The sequence below is a fragment of the Notolepis coatsorum genome, assembly GCF_963971535.1.
Source record: "Notolepis coatsorum genome assembly, chromosome: 16".
In the NCBI taxonomy this organism is placed as follows: domain Eukaryota; kingdom Metazoa; phylum Chordata; class Actinopteri; order Aulopiformes; family Paralepididae; genus Notolepis; species Notolepis coatsorum.
The window spans coordinates 71,541,241-71,563,022 of NC_140180.1; the positions used below are offsets into that span (position 1 = coordinate 71,541,241).

General features: G+C 42.4%; 1 protein-coding gene across 2 annotated transcripts in view; it reads right to left on the minus strand.

Annotated features, from left to right (window-relative positions):
- Window positions 1-224: 224 nt before the first annotated feature.
- The window catches only part of LOC311243350 (endothelin receptor type B-like), a 33,647-nt gene continuing 12,089 nt past the window's right edge, over window positions 225-21,782 (minus strand). For both annotated transcript variants that reach the window (XM_084332550.1, XM_084332551.1), the window contains exons 3-8: window positions 13,115-13,227; window positions 12,696-12,900; window positions 7,262-7,411; window positions 6,425-6,558; window positions 3,632-3,740; window positions 225-2,751 (exon numbers count right to left, since the gene is read on the minus strand). In XM_084332550.1, the coding sequence (XP_084188676.1) occupies window positions 2,614-2,751; window positions 3,632-3,740; window positions 6,425-6,558; window positions 7,262-7,411; window positions 12,696-12,900; window positions 13,115-13,227 (849 nt within the window). In that variant the 3' untranslated portion in view covers window positions 225-2,613. The remainder of the gene's footprint in view (window positions 2,752-3,631; window positions 3,741-6,424; window positions 6,559-7,261; window positions 7,412-12,695; window positions 12,901-13,114; window positions 13,228-21,782) is intronic.

Genomic DNA, 21,782 nt, shown 5'->3' on the forward strand with positions numbered 1-21,782 from the left:
ATATTTCCCTGACTATAAGTCCAGGAGGTTGTAAAATAATGTTGCAGATACTGTAGTGTAAGGGGAAAATTCCAACAATCGACCAATGGTATGCTTATACCCACAGTCGCAAATCCAGACTACTCTGAACAGGAAGAAAACATGTATTATTACTTAAATACATTCACTGTATTATAGGACTTGATAGTTGAAGTTGACAAGAAGAGTGAATCATTATAAAATAATATTTATTACTGCATATTGTCAAAAAAAACAAAGTACAATATAAAAGTTATGCTCATATTAAACACCTGGGCACGTATTCACGGATAAATTACAGAGAACTGACAAACATCTATATTTCAGTGTTTTGACATCCACATACTGCCAATTTAGTTGCAAAGTTGCTTGATTTGTGTCATTTATTGGTTTGATATAACAAGCATAGTAAAATGTGTATGTTTCTAAGACTATACTCTGTCATGTTCTAAAGAAAAGGCAAAACAAAAAGAAAAACTAAATATAGGTCTGATTCGTAAGCGTTGATGTCAGCACACCCTTTTGTTTTTTATCAATGGCCAAAAGCAATTCAGTTTTGTTGGCTATTTATTGCAGGGCTGACGTCATGGTGCACCAGGGACCTTCATGTCCACATTTCCCTCCTAATTTGATAAAGTAGGCAACATCAGGAACTTGTCAGCAGCTTGTCTCAAAAAGTCAGATAGTTTCCCCCCCCATATTTTCTTCTTCATACATGTATGCAGTCATGGTACTTGGGTTGGACCTAAAGTGATACATGCGAGGGTGACTTGAGTAAAAAAAGCTGACTAAATAGCTGCTTAACAATTACATAGTGAGTTTAACTCCACTAAATCTCCTTTCCGTAAAATATTTTAACCCTTTCACTACCACAATACAGAAGGTTAACCTTTCACTACCAACCGTCTGTAGTGTGGTAGTGAAAGGGTTAACCATCTGTAGTGTGGTTGTGAAAGGGTTAACCCTTTGGTAGTGTGGTGGTTAACTGCCTTTTTATATTTTTAATTTAGAATGTATTCCTAAAACAACTCAAACTCTTAAAGATACAGTACAATGATGTGACTAATGGGCCAAGCAGGGTAACACATGTATATTATGCAATATTTCAAAGGCAATACATTGGATATCTGAAGTGGCTTGATTCGGTTGATTTCCAGGGGGATAGACATGAAAGGGCTTTAGTCGTCATTTTCACAACAACACAACAATAACATATTGGGTAATGTTATATCAGCATACCTTCTGTTAAAAATGCAACAAAATATTTTCATTGGTCTGAATCTTTAAGGCTTTGTGAATACGGCCCCTAAACAATTGCTATAATTGACACAGGAAAGCACATTGATGGTGGTAAAAGAAATACTTCAAAATAATATATATGTAACACTTTATAAAACAGATTAAACCTTCATGTGAATTTAAAATGACATGTTTTGTGATATTTTCTTATAAAAATACATGAGCAATTTTGTGAGACAAGTGAAATCTTTATACAACATGCTAACGGTAACAGTTTAGAACAGCATATATTTATAAAAAAAAAACATGACTAATCTATATAGCCAGATGAGAATCACCTGCTGTTTGTCCGTGGTCTTGGACAACACTTCCACCCTCATGACTCAAAAGCAGAGATGAACAGCAGAGATCAAAGATGATCAACTCTGTGTCGCATGACTACCAGACATGTTGTCAGGAGTTTTATAACTTGTGGTTTGGGGCTAAACGCAACAAACGGTTGATTGTCAGATAACTGCCGACAGACCTAATTTCCCGAACCTACCTTGATCTTTGGGCGCGCAGTCACGTTTTCCTCAGTCATTTAAAGCTTCAACAAAACATAATCGTAGAGCTGAATCATTGCAATTTTTTATATATGATAAAAGGAAGGAAGGCTCGTCATAACTAAGATCATATGTAAATAATACTATACATATATTCTCATCTCTAGCTGTTGAATAGAACATTCTGTATCAGCTTAGTTCACTGTACTAGTCCCCTGATTAACGTAGTCCTCTACTAAAGATTATGTGAGTGAGGACTTGGTTAAGAGTTAAATCTAGCTTTGGTTTCATTGTGGATGTTGGGCTCTGCGGGTCGGTATCACGCATGGCTTGGATGGTTCCGTATAGCCACGGTCCCCTTCATTCTCATCGCAGGCTTTGGGTCAGTTCATGTGTTGGTCTAGTCCTTCACTCCAGTCTTCATCTCGTATTCTACCCATCTTATAGGGAGGCACAGAAACGTGGCTCCTTCCTCTTAATCTTTGTCTCTTTTGGTCCCGACAACCAATCGGTGGCAGTGATGGCGCCCTGTTTGAAAGGGTTCGGCTGAAGAGCCCTGTGTGAGTGTGCGTGTGTGTGTGTGTGTGTGTGTGTGTGTGTGTGTGTGTGTGTGTGTGTGTGTGTGTGTGTCTGTCTGTGTGTCTGTGTGTGTGTGTGTGTGTGTGTGTGTGTGTGTGTGTGTGTGTGTGTGTGTGTGTGTGTGTGTGTGTGTGTGTGTGTGTGTGTGTGTGTGTGTGTGTGTGTGTGTGTGTGTGTGTGCGTGTGTGTGCACAGTATGAGCATGCATGTGTGTGTATACATGTGTGTGTGTTTATGTGGAGCTGTATTTTTGGCTGGAACGGGAGCTGGTGCGGTCCAGTCCGTTCCCGTGGCGGGAGCCCTTCCAGCGGACCCCAGAGTTCTGCTCGTCTAGAGGCGTAGTTCTGTAACACCAGCAGCACAGGCAGGACTGGGGGGGGGGGGGGGGGGGGGAGTGAGAAACCAATGTTGTGAATTTCACTTTCAAAATGCAATGCATTACAGATGACTGATGGTTTACTTTAAGTTGTAATCAGCAAATATGGTTAACGCCATATCAAATGTAATTGGATTAAGAATTATATGAAGTGAACAGTTTATTCCGATTTGTGCTCTGGAATTTGTATCATCGTCATCGACCACCAATATCAATTATTGCCAAGTTGTGTAATAAAAACTAAAAAGATGTTAGCATCTACAACTCGTAATTAAAATACTTTCCCCCCGCAACACCTCTTTTCCCCCAAATAGTATTTATAATCAAGATATTTTTGGCCGGACTTGGGGACTGGGAGCCGGCCAATATGCGTCTGCAAAATAAAGCAAGATGATGTCACGTTAACTTATCATAGAAGTGCTGTGCATTTCTGACAGTAGCTAACGCTACATTCACTCTCGACTTCATTGTTTTGTTTCCTTTTGTATTTGGCGCCATTTACTCATCCTTATTGAAGCAAGGATGCGGCCTGGGGGGTAACGTTAGCTTTAGCTTTACCTAGTAATACTGGTCGACTCTGGCTTATCTTAACTTAATGTTAGTGATGGTGATGGATGCTAGCTGCTAACTTTAGCACCAGCAGGCCACAAAATTCATTGTCAATTTTATAGCTTGGCTTTATTTAGCATCTTAGCTGCAAATCATACGGGAGTTGTAGTGTTGGGTGGTCGTGGTGCTTTAGTGGCTCAACCTTTGCTAGCCAGCAGCTCCCACACTGATGACTGAAGAACACACAAAAGTGGTGGAAATCTGCCAACTCAGTAGCGCCTCTCCCATCTACATTGTGTAATAAGTTATGACTGTGACCTCTCACCTGGAAGCAGTTCTTAAACTTCTGGCTGACGAAGTAGAGGGCAATGGGGTTGATGCACGAGTTGAGGGAGGCCATGTTGATGCCAATGTAATCCATCACCAACAGGAAGCTGGCAGGGCAAAGGACAAAGTTCACCATCAGAACAGCAGGAAGTCACGGAACGGAGAACAATGGTTTCTCATGACCGCAGGAGTATTTGGGGCAGCGTGTGTACAGTATGGGTATATAATGTAAATGCAGTGTTGGCGCCAGAGCCAATCTAGCAGACGGGCACTGAACATATGGAAGGGGGGGGATCAGCCCGGACTGAGACAGGTTTAGTTAATTTTCTCCTCTCTTCTCTCAAATGCCCAGAAAATAAAAATAGACAAGAGGCACACCTACTGCATGTCACTCTGTACCAGTGACCTCATGGATATGTTTCAACAAGGGACTATTAGAAAACGAGGCACCACTATTAGTTTCAGTGTGTCCAGTATCCCCAGAGAGAGGTCCAGGCGCATGCTAGCCTAGCTTAGCACAAGGACAGGAAACAATAGGGGAGCAGCTAGACTAGCTCCTTCAAAAGAGAAGAAATGACGCACAGAGATGACATTGATATTAATCTTCTTGACTGACTCTGGGGAAAGATGGCAAATACATTTAGTTCCCAACATTTTAGGTGTGAAAAAAGCATCTCCCATCGTTTAACAAAGGACTGTGACAGGATAAGAGCTGAAAAGGCCATAACCTTTTACACCTTCAGACTGTATCCTGTTGTTAGATTTCGACCATAATCAGCCAGTATCACCTCTTCATCTGTGTTCGTGTAGTTTCTGTGTTGTGTTTATCTCTCGACCTTCTCATACTGGCTGTACATCATGGTCATCCCCCTTATATGCAATCCGTAATCATAAGAATTCGACACTGGCAACGTGATACCTTTCTTGGAAAAAAGTAGTTTATTCCATAAACAAAGCCTCGTAATCAGATGGAACCCTGTTCTGTATTGTCATTGTTCAGTCTTAATTCTCTTCTCCATCGTCTCTTCCAATGGTTCGGGCCTCGTTGTTAGCCAAACCACCATGTCCTGTTAGCTGAAGCTAGTGATGATGTGTCACTCCCCTCCCCCACCCAGCGAGGGTGGAGAGGGATGGAAGTCTCTGATCAACGCGTCCGCTCTTCTGTGTGGTTCGTATCTCAGTCTAACCTACACTGCAAGAAACTCACAGCTATAAACTATAGTCCTTAGCAACGGCTAACCCGCCCCCTCGTCTCGTTGCTATGTGACACGCTGTCTTCTTTGACCCAAATCACTATAGCAACGGCCCATAGCTCTCTCTCTGACCAAAACCCTGCCTGCTCAGCAGTGCCTATCTAGTTGTTTATGTTAAACAAGCTGCCGAACGACCTCAGAGCCACACACACCCTGCTTGCTACCGTGGAGAACTGACTGCCCTACTTTTAGGATCTATAGATCAGTCCGAGTAGATGCTGTCAGTGCACCCACCGATATATATATACATTATATACACATTGAAAAACATAAGACATCCTTCACTGTGGTGATGAGGACTTTTGAAAACAGTGTTGAAAGTCTCACCCAATTAAATACTACAGCCTATGTTTGGTTGAGAGGTCTGTAGTATGTTTGGTTGATCGTTTTGCAGTATGTTTGGTTGAGAGGTCTGTAGTAGGTTTGGTTGATAGATTTGCAGTATGTTTGGTTGAGAGTTTGATTGATTGAAAACCTTATTAACAGATTTCAGAATGGGTACAATACAGTACGGCTCAATACAAACAACTGCTAAGAGGATGCAGACTAGAAAAATACTTTCGTCGTGTTTACATAAGGGTCCTCCATTTTCAATTCATCAAGACATTTATGACATACAAGACATACAAATATACATTACTGTTTAAGAGAAAGAGATCATAAAAACATTTACCGGGGCCAGTTTCTAATTGCAGCCACCCGTAGGTGCTCTTTGAGAGCGGTTTTGAAGGAGGGTAGGGATTCACATTCCTTTACGGCTGTGGGTAGGGCGTTCCACATTATTGTGCCATAATTGCGAAACGTGTTTAGTCCCTTGTTTGAGCTAAATCTGGAAGAGGTCTGTAGTATGTTTGGTCGAAAGGTCTGTAGTATGTTTGGTTGATAGTTTTGCAGTATGTTTGGTTGAGAGGTCTGTAGTATGTTTGGTTGAAAGGTCTGTAGTATGTTTGGTTGATAGTTTTGCAGTATTTTTGGTTTAACGGTCTGTAGTATGTTTGGTTGATAGGTCTGTAGTATTTGGTTAGTAGGTCTGTTAGTATGTTGATAGGCCTGTAGTATGTTTGGTTGAAAGGCCTGTACTATGTTTGGTTAATATGTCTATTAGTATGTTTGGTTGATAGTTTTGCAGTATGTTTGGTTGATAGGTCCGTTAGTATGTTTGGTTGATAGGTCTGTAGTATGTTTGGTTGAAAGGTCTGTACTATATTTGGTTAATGGAGTTACGATGAAATTTGCTTGTAACTTTTCTCGTAAGTCCGTTCGTGAATGAGGACCAATGTCCCCAATGACATCACCCTGGTGGCCATATTCAAACACATTTACTCTCAATAACGGTCAAACTAAGGGAATGTGTGCAAAACTGGTTAGAGTTTATGTGTGTGAGATTACGTGCAAAATAAATCAGCATTGTTTTTTTGGTAATATCCAAATGTCCATATAAGTTCTTAAAAAATCGAATGTTTTCCAACTTCCACACGAATATGCTACAAAATGCTGTGTATAATATGTGTATGTGTGTGTATATACACTGTACATACCTGAGCAGTTCACATCGGTTGGGGTCATTCTGGTCATAGATTGTTTTCTTCAAGATGCGACTAAGATGGAGAGGCAGCCAGCAGAGTGCGAAGATCACCACCAGGCAGAACACAGTCTTGGCCACCTCCCTTCGCTACACACACATTAAAACACACACAGATGGATGCTAAGCAGTGGTTGTTGGGGTTGAGAACGAGGTGCACTTTCTCCCACATAGTGAAAGAATGAACAACATTCGTCATTCAATTTAATGAATTAATTTACAGAAAGAATCTCAAACATTTCTCTAATAAGAAAGGAGGAACAAAGTCCGCCTTGGGGAGGAGCCGCCGCTGGACTAGCTGCTCAGTATGTGTCAGCAATGCATGCCATGATGTAGCCTGAGGGCCAGTGTTGTGGCTTCATGTTTATTTATATATTCTCATGTAATCAGCCAGTTAACTTTGTGAGCAAAGTTATACTTTGTGAGCAATTTGTGAACCGTTCTTTGTGAGCTAAATGGCACTTGACTATTTGCAGAACCACTCAAATGACAACATGGCACTCCACCACCATGCAAACCATTGGTAAGTCCATACAGAACCTAATGATTCCTCAGTGGTTCTCCGATTGTTATGTGTGAAGAACCATTTTGAGCCAAATAACTACACGTGCTGTGTTTTGTTTTGATATAATCATTCTACATTGTAATGTTTTGTAAACTGCTTTTGCAATATCGTACATTTGCTGACATTCACGCCAATAAAGCACAGTTGAATTTAATTTGAGTCTTTATATGCATGCAAAATCAGCTGGCGGTGGGGAGTTGTTAGCCAGATGTATGTATGTGCATGTACCTGTTTCATGTGGTCATTGAGAGCGATGCGCATGCCTTTCTTGCGACTGAGCATCTCGCAGGACATGAGCGTGTAGAAGACCCCGGTGCAGGCCAGCGGCAGGCAGAAGTAGAAGCCGAACAGCCACCAGTCCTTCACGTTCTGGTAGAACTAGAGACAACGAGAAGCGGCATCACAGTTAAGGAGGGGCGACAGTAGATAGAGCAGTCGCCTGGTAAGGTTCCCGGTTCGATTCCTGCTCCTCCCGGGCAGCGTGTCCTTGAGCAAGACACTTAACACCTAATTGCTCCCGATGAGCAGGTTGGCACCTTGCATGGTTGCCTCCGCCGTCGGTGATTGATTGATTGATTGAATACTTTATTGACACAACAGTAGGACAACATTTGAAAAACAATAACAGAGTCATCACGCTGGTCAAATGGATAAAACACAATAAAGCCATGGCTTGTTGTGGTCCATACATGGAACATAAAAAGGCACAAAAACACGAATGACGAGTGGTGTATGAGTGAAGGGTAAAATGTGAGGAACAAATTGTAAAGCGCTTTGGATAAAAGTGCTATATAAATGCAGCATTTACCATTTTAAGATGCAAAACGAACTCGTCCTACACAAAGTACAATGCCTGTAAGATGCCACTAGGGGGGCAGCGCGGCTAATCATGATAGAGTGAGTGAATGAGCACAGTGATTGAGGGAGAAGTTTAACGCACTCCAACGGGCCCACATACTGTAGAAGGGAACTGTAGGTCTGTCCCGTGCTGTCAGGGTGATCTTGAATCAAGGAGACTTCAGAGATTTGGCCAAAAGTAGAAGACTGGAGCACACAGATTTAATGCAGTAAACCTTTTTTAAATTAAAAAAGCCTGTGAGAATTAAATCACAGCCTGTGAGTGAGGACAACTTGAGTTTGAGTGATTTAATCACAGACTGTTGTCAGTGTGGTGTGCATGTGACATTGTTTACTGGATCATGGATTCACTGGATTGCAGACCAGCCATGGATTTACAGAAGGAAACTTATCTTCCATTCATAAGAGCTTCAATGTATGCACGCCAGCTGAACTTGCAAGCTTCTTCTTCTTCTTCTTGGCCCCTTAACTCCAAGCGGAGCATAGGCCATGGACGACTCGTTTCCATCCAGCACGGCAAACTTGCATTGAACTAAAAAAAACTTCAGTGCACTCTTAATTTAGCTGGACATGTTTACTTAAATTGAAACGGAACTCAAAACCTTTTGTTTTAAAAATACAGTAAGGTCTTTATACCTGGGTGGGTACATTGACATTACATTACATGTCGTCGTAGTGAAGCTTAGAATATCATCGAATAATTGGTGCTAAAGCTTCAAAGCAATGGCATCTAGGGTAAAATAAAATAAAACTGTATTCATGTGGTTCGGGTGAAACAGAGCTAAAGCGGACATTTTGGAAAATGTTAACATTAACATCAACAATGCCCCTGTCCACATGTATATGTATATTTTTGAGAACTGAGTATTTTCTCTGCAATCAGGACTATGGAGAGCTTCCTGTAGCCTGCCATCAGGTAAATCAGGACCACGGAGAGATACCTACAGCCTGCCATCAGGTAAATCAGGACCACGGAGAGATACCTACAGCCTGCCATCAGGTAAATCAGGACCACGGAGAGCTACCTGTAGCCTGCCATCAGGTAAATCAGGACCACGGAGAGCTACCTGTAGCCTGCCATCAGGCCAATCAGGACCACGGAGAGATACCTACAGCCTGCCATCTGGTAAATCAGGACCACGGAGAGATACCTACAGCCTGCCATCAGGTCAACCAGGACCACGGAGAGATACCTACAGCCTGCCATCAGGTCAACCAGGACCACGGAGAGATACCTACAGCCTGCCATCAGGTCAATCAGGATCACGGAGAGATACCTACAGCCTGCCATCAGGTCAACCAGGACCACGGAGAGATACCTACAGCCTGCCATCAGGTCAATCAGGATCACGGAGAGATACCTACAGCCTGCCATCAGGTCAACCAGGACCACGGAGAGATACCTACAGCCTGCCATCAGGTCAGTTCATGTGCGTTTTTCCTAGTTGTGAGGACAAAGATTTTTTAAAACACCATCAGCATGGACAGGAATATATATTTTTTTAATATATTTTTTTATAAAATAAATATCTGCTGCCAGTCATGGTGCTTCACATCTAATCAGTATATTGACCCCATAGACGGACATGTGCAGAATAACTGACTGGAGGGAAGACAGTACAGTGTACAATTAGTAAAGAGAGAATATGGGATTGGAGACTTGATTCTCCCAACTATATGTATTACAATTACAGAGTGTAAATTTTTGTACCCACTCATATAAAATGGGATACTATAGCTGTGTACTTGTTATGCTACTCTGGTCATGGAAAGAACGAGACAATTATTGAGAACTTACTTTTCATCCATTATCTGCATGGAAAGCAAAAGAAAATGTCTCCCTCAGAAGTTCTGTCACACATGAGCCATTTTTAGAAATGTTAGTCTACCATGTAGCTTAAATAATGTCGATTTGATTCTTACTGAATGTAATTCTATAGCGTTGATATTACGAGAATCTGAAATTCTAGGTGCTATGAAAGATAAGATGATGCATTACACCCATGTCTGCTCCCGGCTGCCCTTGGGGGGAAAGACGACGGGATGGGTCAAGTACAGAGAGACATTTCATCGGCGACTCAATGCATGTGTGTGTGTGTTCCTGTGTGTCACCCATCTCGCATGTGTGTGTTAATCTGCATGACAAATAAAGACTTCTTCTTCTTCTTCTTCTTCTTCTTCTTCTTCTTCTTCTTCTTCTTCTTCTTCTTCTTCTTCTTCTTCTTCTTCTTCTTCTTCTTCTTCTTCTTCTTCTTCCTGTTGTTTCAGACCTAGACCCTCCTGCATCACCTGCTGATCACATTCACCTGGCCGCGTGTAGCTTATTCCCAGCGGAAGAGTGCGTCGCGTGCTTCCGCATTTTCTCTGATTGGCCATGTCATTACGGTGACCACGGCAGCGCGGAAATAGGCTGTCTATTGCCTTGCGCTGCAGCGCGGAAATAGGCTGTCTATTGCCATTCTCTAAGACAAACTCTAACCTTAACCAGCTCCTTAATAGCGCCTAAACTTAACCCTTCTAACCTTAACCAACTCCGAAACAATGCCTAACCTTAACCTTAACCTTAAGTTAACATGCCTAAACTTAACCGGCGAAAGAATGCATGTTAAAAAAAAAAAAAAAAAAAAATTGAAGGGATTCAAACTTGTCACAAACGGACCGCAGGACCGCAGCGCTGCCAATTGAGCTAAGCGTCAAATGAAAATCATCAGGGATTACGGCTACATAATGCCGCAAGCTCTGCCGCTCTGCCGCTCCGCTCTGCGGCTGCCGCGGGGCGTGTCGCAGCCAATCAGGGAAAACGCGGAAGCACTCGGCAGCACTCTTCCTCTGGGAATAAGCAATAAGCCACCTGGCCTTCTCCACTCACACACACACCTGCCCCTCATTAGCTAATCAGCCCCTTCAGTATTTAGACCTGGTCATTTCCCTTGCTCCCTGCCAGTTTGTCTAAGTGTCTTACCTAGCTCTCCAGCGTTCTGCTATTTGATCCTGCCTGCTCCCTTACTGGATGTGTTTTCCACATGGACTGATATACTGGTATTGACTCCTGCATTACTCATTAAACGGTTTCTGCCTGCCACATCTGAACTGTCAGCGTGTCGGTGCTGTTGGATTCTTGTCTGCCATACTGTGGGCCGTTACAAGTTGTTTGTCTCTACTATGCACTGCAGTATGCAGAGCGTGGAACAATGCTTCACTGACTCCACATGTGCCATCAGGGATTTGCCACGGTATTCTCTGTCTTGAATCCACAAATTAGGCCTACTGATTGGTCACAGCTTGAATAAGAAAATACTTGTTGGAAGTCTAGATGTAACTGGTTGCGGCTCACGCTGTGCAGCTGCTTTGCATTGAAACGTTCCGCTGGGTTTTGCATTTTGAATAGAATGTTTTTCTGCGTGTTGAATAAAGAGTATGTGTTTGTGGAGTATTCCATTTCCAGTGCCTGTTGGATGACCCATTGGATGAACCGTCTGACTCACAGGACATTGACCGTGCATATACTGTAAACCTCCCACTGGCCAACATGATGGAAAGCCTTGTGACAAAGACATGTTTCTCCCCCAACGCCATTTTGCAAGGTGCATTTTGTGCTTAGCGCCGCCCTGGACGATTGTGAGTGAGTTTGATTTTATCACTGACGGTGATTATGAGTGATTTGATTGCTAGTGTGGACATACTGTAGGTCTGGCTACGTGAAACTAGTTGGATAACACAATTCACAACTAGCTATAACTTCTATAATTATTTTTTAAAGGGGAACTATCTTATAAATGGCCTTTTTCAGTGTTTAGCATTGTTTCCTAGCTATGTGGACTTATATTAATATGATCTATGTCTCTAATTCTCATATTGGCGCATTCTTCCAATTCTCCTCTCACAATATTCACCCTCACTGAACTGAGTCATCTGAAAATGTGCTGATTTGTGATGTCAGAGAGACTCAGCTGCATGAGACTCTGCTGAGACTCACACACACTCCACACAGTTCCCACCGTGGTTGGAGCCCAGGCTCAAAACGGCTTAAGATCTTGAGGTAGAAAAATGCTGTTTTTGAGGACTTGATTAGAAATACAAAACAATGAATTAAAAGAAAATAAAATTACAGAGGTGTTCCATAAACTCACAGGAATTGTGTAAAAGTGCCCAAATAGTGAAAGAAATAGTAAAATAGTTCCCCTTTAAATCGCTGATTACTTGAAGTTATTCCTTTTTTTTTTATCCACTTTTTCTCCCATTTTCTATATTTTCTCCCATCCCAATTTCGTATCATCCAATTCAACCCTCCCCTGTCACGGACGCTGTTTCTTGCCTCCCACAAGCCGGCTGCAATGTGGACTAAGTCATACATAGCACAAGTCCCCTCCGGTACTTGAGGTAACAGCAGTCGCATCTTTTCACCTGCGCAGCTCGATCTCTCAGTGGCGAGGAGTAACGCGTGGGAGACTCACGCTGCCCCCGACACTTCCTGATTCTACTGCGCAGGCGCACCAACCGACCTGTAGGAGTCGCTGTCCACAACGCCCGATCCCCACCCATCAGTTTCCCACCCCCTAATACGGCCAATGTGTATTAGTATGAACGACCAGCTAAACTGAAAGCAATGTGGAGCGCTGGGCTCGAACAGGCGAGCCCAGCGTCTCTGCATTCGTGGCGAGCGCCTTGCCCACTACGCCACGTAGCTGCCCCTACTTGAAGTTATTCCTAATCATGAGGGTCACAGGGGATGGTTTCGTTTAGTCTTTTATGCGTACTGGTCTTGGATACTTCTTAGACTACATCATGCATTAGAGTGCCTTACCCTCATGAAGTCTGTAGTCTGTTCAGGATGCAGCAGACAGACTCGCAGCTTGTTGCCCCTGTAGGGCATCTCCATCATATCGAAGGCCAGAGCCTCGGGCACCGCCAGCAGCACGGCCGCCAGCCAGATCAGTGTGACCTCCGCCGCCTTCCACAGGGGGATCCCCATCCCCTTCACCCTGCTCCATGACGTCACCGCGTGGTAGCTGCACACACACAGCTGGCTTTCAGTATTGTGGTGAAATGTACGTGTGTGTGTGTGTGTGTGTGTGTGTGTGTGTGTGTGTGTGTGTGTGTGTGTGTGTGTGTGTGTGTGTGTGTGTGTGTGTGTGTGTGTGTGTGTGTGTGTGTGTGTGTGTGTGTGTGTATAAAATGAGATAAGATATTAATTTATTGATCCCCGCAGAGGCCTGTACTAACCGGTCAATGCTGAGGGCACACAGGCTGAGGACAGTGATACCGACTGAAGCCTTCTGGATGAAGGGCATGAGCTTACAGATGTACACGCCAAATGGCCAGTCCTCAGCGATGAGCTGGAGAAAGAAACAGAGAAGGGCAATCAGGAGGTAAGAAATGTGAATACACACAAAAAACACGACAAGAATCTCTGTCAGAATCTGCAGAATCTCATCTGTGTAAATATTAGACAGCGTCTCTCCGAGGGTCCGATAGGGACTTGTAGATTCTTCTCTTGTTATGAGGGTCAGATAGGGACTTGTAGATTATTCTCTTGTTATGAGGGTCAGATAGGGCCTTGTAGATTCTTCTCTTGTTATGAGGGTCAGATAGGGATTTGTAGATTCTTCTCTTGTTATGAGGGTCAGATAGGGACTTGTAGATTATTCTCTTGTTATGAGGGTCAGATAGGGCCTTGTAGATTCTTCTCTTGTTATGAGGGTCAGATAGGGACTTGTAGATTATTCTCTTGTTATGAGGGTCAGATAGGGCCTTGTAGATTATTCTCTTGTTATGAGGGTCAGATAGGGACTTGTACATTCTTCTCTTGTTATGAGGGTCAGATAGGGACTTGTAGATTCTTCTCTTGTTATGAGGGTCAGATAGGGACTTGTACATTCTTCTCTTGTTATGAGGGTCAGATAGGGCCTTGTAGATTCTTCTCTTGTTATGATAGCTCCCAGGGCCAAGAACAACCCCAGAGCTCCCAGAGCTAACACTCTTCATCACTAAAGACCGTCTCCCTGGAGGACCGAGATTAGTTCGAGTACAGGGCAGTGTGAATCAAATAAATATACGACACCACCAGGGGATAAAATCCAGTGTTGTTCCAGTATTTCTACTGCGTAATTGTCCACCCCTTACGAATACAAAACTAAAGAACAGTACTACATATTATTGCGCCGTACCCACTTGACCAGGTTCTCTCAATAAAGACCCACCAGGGATTACGTATATTTTCAATGGTCATTGAAATAGATATTGTTTTCAAAATATACTTCTTGCTTTCCTGTTGAATGTTACCATTACTATTATTACGTTACCATCTACATTTAAAACCAAAGGGGAAGGCAGGAGAAATACTTCACTTGAAATGCAAGAGGAGACACATTTATACATTTCCCATTCGTCAGACTGATATTCCTTCCTTTGTGTTTATTTGTTCAGAATGGATTCTCGAGCAGAGAGAGGGGGTACAGCATGTATGAATGGATTCTCGAACAGAGAGAGGGGGTACAGCATGTATGAATGGATTCTCAAGCAGAGAGAGGGGGTACAGCTGTATGAATGGATTCTCGAGCAGAGAGAGGGGGTACAGCTGTATGAATGGATTCTCGAGCAGAGAGAGGGGTACAGCATGTATGAATGGATTCTCGAGCAGAGAGAGGGGTACAGCATGTATGAATGGATTCTCGAGCAGAGAGAGGGGTACAGCATGTATGAATGGATTCTCGAGCAGAGAGAGGGGTACAGCATGTATGAATGGATTCTCGAACAGAGAGAGGGGGTACCGCATGTATGAATGGCTTCTCAAGCAGAGAGAGGGGTACAGCATGTATGAATGGATTCTCGAGCAGAGAGAGGGGTACAGCATGTATGAATGGATTCTCGAACAGAGAGAGGGGGTACAGCATGTGGGCAAAGACACATTTCCCGGCCATGCAGCACAAGAACTTAACCACATTCATTCAAAGTGAATCTATTTTAGCCTGGAAAATTAAATAGGTTTCACATATTTCTCCTTTGGAACCTGAGGGTTGCAGATGGCTCTGGTAGTAAAATGTCTCAAGGCTTATGGGGCATTTTCACCTATTCCAGCCAAGACGTGGGGAGAACTCAAGGTTGGCCTTGAACTCAACTCCACGTGTTGACAAAGGGTGGTCCATGACTTACAAATGCGTCTTCGTTTTTCAAACGGGAAACACATGGCAGTTTAATAAACTCTTTTCCACCTAAACGGTAAACCTTTTGGGCAAGAAAAAGGATATGAAATTGCTGGATCTTGAAATTCACATTTGATCGGCCTAGTTTGACAGTTTGATCAGCCTGCTAAAGGGTTTACTTTCCACACCATAAAAACACTGACAGGGTTCCCACTCTTTGAGAAATTATTTCCCAGGACTTTTCCAGGACTATTCCTGGAGTTTTAAAATTATATAACATATATTATATAACATAATTTACCGCTAGGCCTAGTATTGACACATTTAACCCCAGAAGTGTCTCAAGTTCATTACAGGCGACTGCTTCACCCATCACTGATAACTGTACAATAAGGTCATCTGGCCTCCCGTTTTTTTTTTATTGAAATGTTTTCTTACTAGCTCTACTCTACAAATACCATCATGTTCTGTATTAGAATTACTTGAATTGTGACAGTTTACAATACTGAATTAAACATATTTAAAAAGGAAAGACACCTTTCTGACAAAGTGTCGCAAACCACGTGCCACAGCCGACAAGTGGTGCAAATAAACTCACCTCAGAGAGAATATACCGTAATTCCTCGTAGATGATGTATGTATTTTAGGGAGGTAGCACTGTGCACATTATGTACTTTTCAGCTGCACAAAATGTATGTTTTGTTTTTGGTTCAGTTTTTGGTTCAGATACAGCACTTGTAATGAAGAGAATGAGCATGAACTTGTCAAATACCATAGCGGGCCAAGACAAAGGGAGTGTGGGCCAAACTTGGCCCGCAGGCCCCAAATTGGGCAGCACTGCTATAATCACTATACCAACAGTCAAGTTTCAAACTAAATATACTAGGTTTAGAGAGGCCCTCTGAGGGAGCGGCTGAAATGCAATTAAAACATTCCAGGACAACATAGATTTTTTCCCCCAGTATATACATTTTTGTAAATTTTCCAGGCTTTTCATGACTAGAAAATCTAGTCTCATGAATTTCCCATTTGTCCAGGTGTGAACCCTGACTGAGGTAGAAAATAAAGGGGCAGATTATCCTAAAAGCATACCAATTCAGAAGACATATATTTCCTCTAGCCTGTACATTTACCGTATATAATTTTTAGTGTGTACATACAACAGAGGCGCACCGATACCAATTTCTCAGAACAGATTAGAGTACCGACTACAGAGTAGTTTATTAGGCAGATCAGCAAATATGATGCCAACTGTTCATTAATACAGACTATTTTGGCCTATTATAAAACAATGACGAGAACAAGAGCGTTATTTGCCTTCACTTTTAGAGTTTTAACCTAAGCTATTATGGCCCCCCCCCACCCCACCCACCCAACCACCTTCAATCTACAGTCCCCCCCCCCCCCCCCACCTACACAACCTCCACCAATGTACAGTTTCTTCCCCCTCAAATGTATATACTCTCTTTTTAGACTCTTTCTGTACTAAGATTTAAGATTTAAGATTTGTTTATTAAGGACAATGCAAATTAATGAACATCATTTACATGTGTATGCATAACATCACAGCATGATAAGGACGTAAATATGCCGGGAATAGCACAGGGCTAATTTCCACCCGTAGTCCTAACATAACAAACACAAAACGGACCATACAACGTTCATTCATAAAAACTGACATCACTGACATGACCACACTAACATGACATTCAGTCAGTACAACATCACTAACATCCCTAATGAGTGCATATTTGGCTGTCTAACAGCCATTTCCTGAGTTGGCCCTTAAAGGTGGACAGGGTGGGACATTCCCTTAAGGGGACCGGAAGGCTGTTCCATGTTCCACTTCCCTTTATCGATAGACAATTTTTGCTGAAGGCGGTCTTTCTAAAATGGACCTCACAATCCCCTCTGGTGTTTGATCTAGTGGCTAATCCAGTGTTCCTTTTCTCGTGGATAAACTCCTTGAGAGGGGGAGGGGCTAATCTGTGCAGGCATTTATATACAAAGCAGGAACTTTTATAACGTCTGAGGTTTTCAAAATTAAAAATTTGATGCTTATCCAGGATTTTACAGTGGTGGTATGAGTACTGTTTCCTGTCATATACCTTCAATGCTCTGTTGTAGAGTTGTTCTATGGGTTTCATGGCTGTGGCCCCAGTAAATGACCAGTTTAGAAGGCAATATTCAATGTGAGAGAAGACCATACAGTGTAGGTATGTCTTTGCGGCTTCAAGTGTTAGGGAGGGCCGTATTTGTTTGAAGTTGGAAATGTTGAAGTTGATGGTGTTCCTCACTTTCTTTATGTGTTTCTTAAAGGTCATAAACAGTACTGTATATTTGTAGATCTGGTATGTCATAAATGTCTAGATGTAACAGTACTGTCTATCTGTATGTCATGTATGTTATGATGAATTGAAAATGGGGGACCCTGATGTAAAGAACACGAAAGTCTTTCTCTGGTCTGCATCCCCTTAACACATTGACTGCCACGCTTCTATCCATCAATGTATGATCACTGCCACCAGTCTAAGCCTATGGAGATGTTCACCTTCTTTGCAGGGCTATAACTTTTTTAATTGTATTGCTAAATTGACATTACTATGGCCCATTCAACATCGATTATCTATCGTTCAGGATGTAGGAACGTTATAATTTTTCATTCATACGAAAATACCGTCTAAAATATAAGTGTTTTTATCATTTTCTGCAGTAATTCCTAGAACGCTAGTTATAGGCCTAAACGCATAATATAGATTATCGATTGCAGTTTATTCGCGATACACGATATATTAAAAAATCCAACTGAATACGATCCTAAACGTTATGACTCATCATGCGCGGATGAAAGGGGGGGTCGTTTATAATTCCGTGATCGTCAGTAAATGCTTTATGTAGTATGGGTGATATATTGATCAGAGCGGTTTGCATTGAAAAGAATAAACAATCAAGCTGAAAGTAACGTTACTGTCCTCTTACCGTTCGCCGATGAGACTGGAGGAAAAAGATCCCACTTATTTGACGTTGATCGACTAGATCCATTTCCGGTTTGTATGGCGCAATAAACGCCCAAATCATATCGATTATTGAGTTATGGCAGCGATCCATATACACGGATGTGTGTCTAGAGTCCTGCAACAATATGTGACTGCCGGACGGATTTCCCAGATGCACCGAGATCACCAGATCCATTTCCGGTTGTAACTTGCCCGATCATCCACCAGGCGGCGGTATTGAAGCGTTGCACGGTTGTGCAGAGTCCCACTGTCTCAGCAGAGGCTGGGTGGCGGAATTATGAATACCATGTCGAAAAAATGAAATATGATCTCAATAACGTTGTACGGCGTGGCTTGGCAGAATTCACATGACCAGCAAACCCGTCGTACAACGTTATTGGCGGTCAATGTGTTAAAGGGGACATGCATTGCTATTCCTAGCACTATTTGGGCAACTTTACACAATTCCTGTGAGTCTATTGAACACATCTGTAAGCTTTTATTAAAAAAAATTCATTGTTTTATATTTCTAATCAAGTACTCAAAAGCCACATTTTTCTCACTTTGGATTTCAGGCTGTGTTGGCCTGGCTCTGCCCATAAGCACTTTGAGTGACAGTCATCCACACAGTCTGCGACTGGCACAGAGAGAGATAGAGAGAGACTGAGGGGGATACTAATTAATTTTGCCGCAGGGGGGCATAATCCCACGGGACAATGCATTGGTAACTTGTTTCAAATGACAATATATACCCCTGTGATTATTATTGTACGGATCGGAATACGGGTGTGCATGTGGGAGCATGCGCAAAGATATTACAGTGATATGCTGGTGCTCGACTGCGAGGGAGAGAGAGAGATAGAGAGGGAGAGAGGGAGAGAGAGAGGGACACACGGAGGCACGGAGCACTGTGTAAACCAGGGTTTCCGTTAGAATTTTTTTTTGCAGAGTGTCCGGTAGATTTCAATCTACCGGACAAATGGGATAAATTCCGGTCAGAGTTTATTGAGCTTAAAAACAATTGATAGGCCTATATAAAGAATGACATCATCAAGGCATTTATAATATTTTAACTTAAAACTAGGCTATTTTTGCGTATATACAGTCATTAATATATTCCAAATAAAATAAGTCCCTCGAGACTTCGTGCTGCTGCCGACTTGAGGTGTCGGTGGGCAGTCTGCCCGACCTTAATAAACAGCAGTCTGTTATAATCACATTTTTATGAGCTAACGAATTCCGTTATATTGGACATTTGTATTAATTATATCAAGCGAAGAACTGAGAAATTTGGCAGAGAGAGACGGCAACATTATCGTGGGTTTGCGTGATGTATATCTCCACCTCCCAACGACTTGGTGCTGGTCATAATGTCCTGTGAAAATAATTCCCTCTAAACACAATTTGATTATTTGAATTGTATTAAAATAGGCTAAAATTAAATAGCCTATGCGATGAACGAAACAATCATTTGTTTCATCGTTGCTTCACCAAGCAGCCGGTCTAATAATGACATCCTGTTGTCAGCGCGAGCTGGCTGCTGATATATTTACGTGAAGCATGGAGCAGCAGTGTTTTTAGGTCCGGTCTGGAAACCGCTCAGCAGCGCCCCCACCCAACAGCTGAATTGCCAATGGCTGAATTGGAGTACTGCACCCTGCCGGCCGGCAGATGGATGCTTCTCGCAAATATATCAGCAGCCAGCTCGCGCTGACAACAGGATGTTATTATTAGACCGGCTGCTTGGTGAAGCAACGATGAAACAAATGTAATGATTGTTTGTTTCGTTCATCGCATAGGCTATTTAATTTTAGCCTATTTTAATACAATTCAAATAATCTAATTGTGTTTAGAGGGAATTATTTTCACCTGACATTATGACCGGAGAGATTAAATATGTCGGACTTCAACAGATTTTGCCGGTCAAATACCGGTAATTACCGGCTAACGGAAACGCTGGTGTAAACGCTGCGTGTGTGAGAGAAGACGGTCCCCCTCTCTATCTCTCCCTCTCTATCTCTCTACCCTATTCACGTCAACAATACCGTCAAATCAGAACAGCTTAGTTGAGTGAGGGAAGATCTCGTGAACTTGAGACTAGACTGATGAGTCAATATGGTAATTAGAGACACAGACCCATTGATACTAACCCCTATTACTATAAAACCATGCTAAACACAGAAAAAAGCCATTTATAATGCATGTCCCCACAATTGTGTGTATTGAGCTGTACTGTATTGTACCCATTCTGCAATCTGTTAATACAATTTTCAATCAATCTATCAATCAATCAATCAATTTCAACCAGTCCTATAGCCTTTTAGGCCCGCCAAAGAGGATCTATGGGTTTCTGAATCTGTGGACATTTTCTTTATAATTCTTTTTTTAATTGAAATTTCTTTTTTAACTCCCGGCCCTTTTTTGAGAGCACTCCATCCACCCGCCTCTTCGGGGGACAACTTTATTATTTATTATACATTTAAACTATTTACAGTGCTAAATAAAATAAAAAGTGTAGTAAAATAAGAAAAATAGTGATTTCTTTTTATAAATATTAAGACACTTTTTAATTACTCTTTGCAATTATTTTCAAAGAGTTGCACTTACTGTATGAAATGTGCTATACAAATAAAGTTTGATTGATTAACCAAACCACCCTCTCTCTGCTTCATGCCGGAAAGGTTTTATAATTACACCAAAGCCAGCTGCCAGCGATGGCTTCATTTGCAGAGTACCAGCGCTTAGAGCTGGACCTACCCTACACATGCCATCTACCCTACATGTGCACCTGTAGCTGAGCTGGATCTGCGCTGATACCTACCCTACACATGCCATCTACCCTACACTTGCACCTGTAGCTGAGCTGGATCTGCTGGATAATAGGATAGCTTGCCGATCTTTATGCAATGGTCAACCTACACTTTCATAACAGATAAAAAGACTCTGTTTTGCAAGACTGTAATGTTGTGAATTATAATACAAAAACTCCAGTTTTCACTCTGCAATTCTTTTTGTAGGGACACTTTGTGTTTATGTGACTTTGGTAGGAACATGTGCCTAGCATCCCAATATAAAACTACACCTATGGGCACATACACACACAAATACACACTATAGCCTATCTTTTATTTTTATCCACTTTTTTTTCTCCTTATTTTTTCTATTTTTCTCCCATCCCAATTTTGTATTGCCAATTCTCCCCTCCCCTGTCTTGAACGTTGCTAGACTATGCCTCCCACTGGTCGGCTGTAGTGAGGATAGAAGCCTTGCATCCCAACCGACCTGTAGGAGTCGCTGTCCACAACGTCCAATCCCCACCCACCGGCTTTCCCACCCTCTAACACTGCCAATTGTGTTAGTATGACGGCCGGCCAAGCCGCTAGCAACGCCGAGAGCTGGGCTCGATACCAGCATCTCCTGCGTTAGTGGCGAGCGCCTTGCCCCCTGCGCCACTCAGCCACCAGACTATAGCCTATCTAATAAAATTTTGCTAACATGTTTTATGATTTATTTTTAATTGCCAATTAGCAGAGAAATTACGTACATTTTGAGCCCCGGACCAACAAAATGACTTATGTGATTTAATTCACAAGTCTTGATATGAACGGTTGATTTGAACTTGAACTGGCTAAATAGTAACTCGGATCACCTCAAAGAAGTCAGTGGTAACCTAAACCTAACCCAGATGATAACCGACTAGACCCAACTTGAAAGATTGCTCACAATCCACACTAATTTATCTTGTATTTTTGA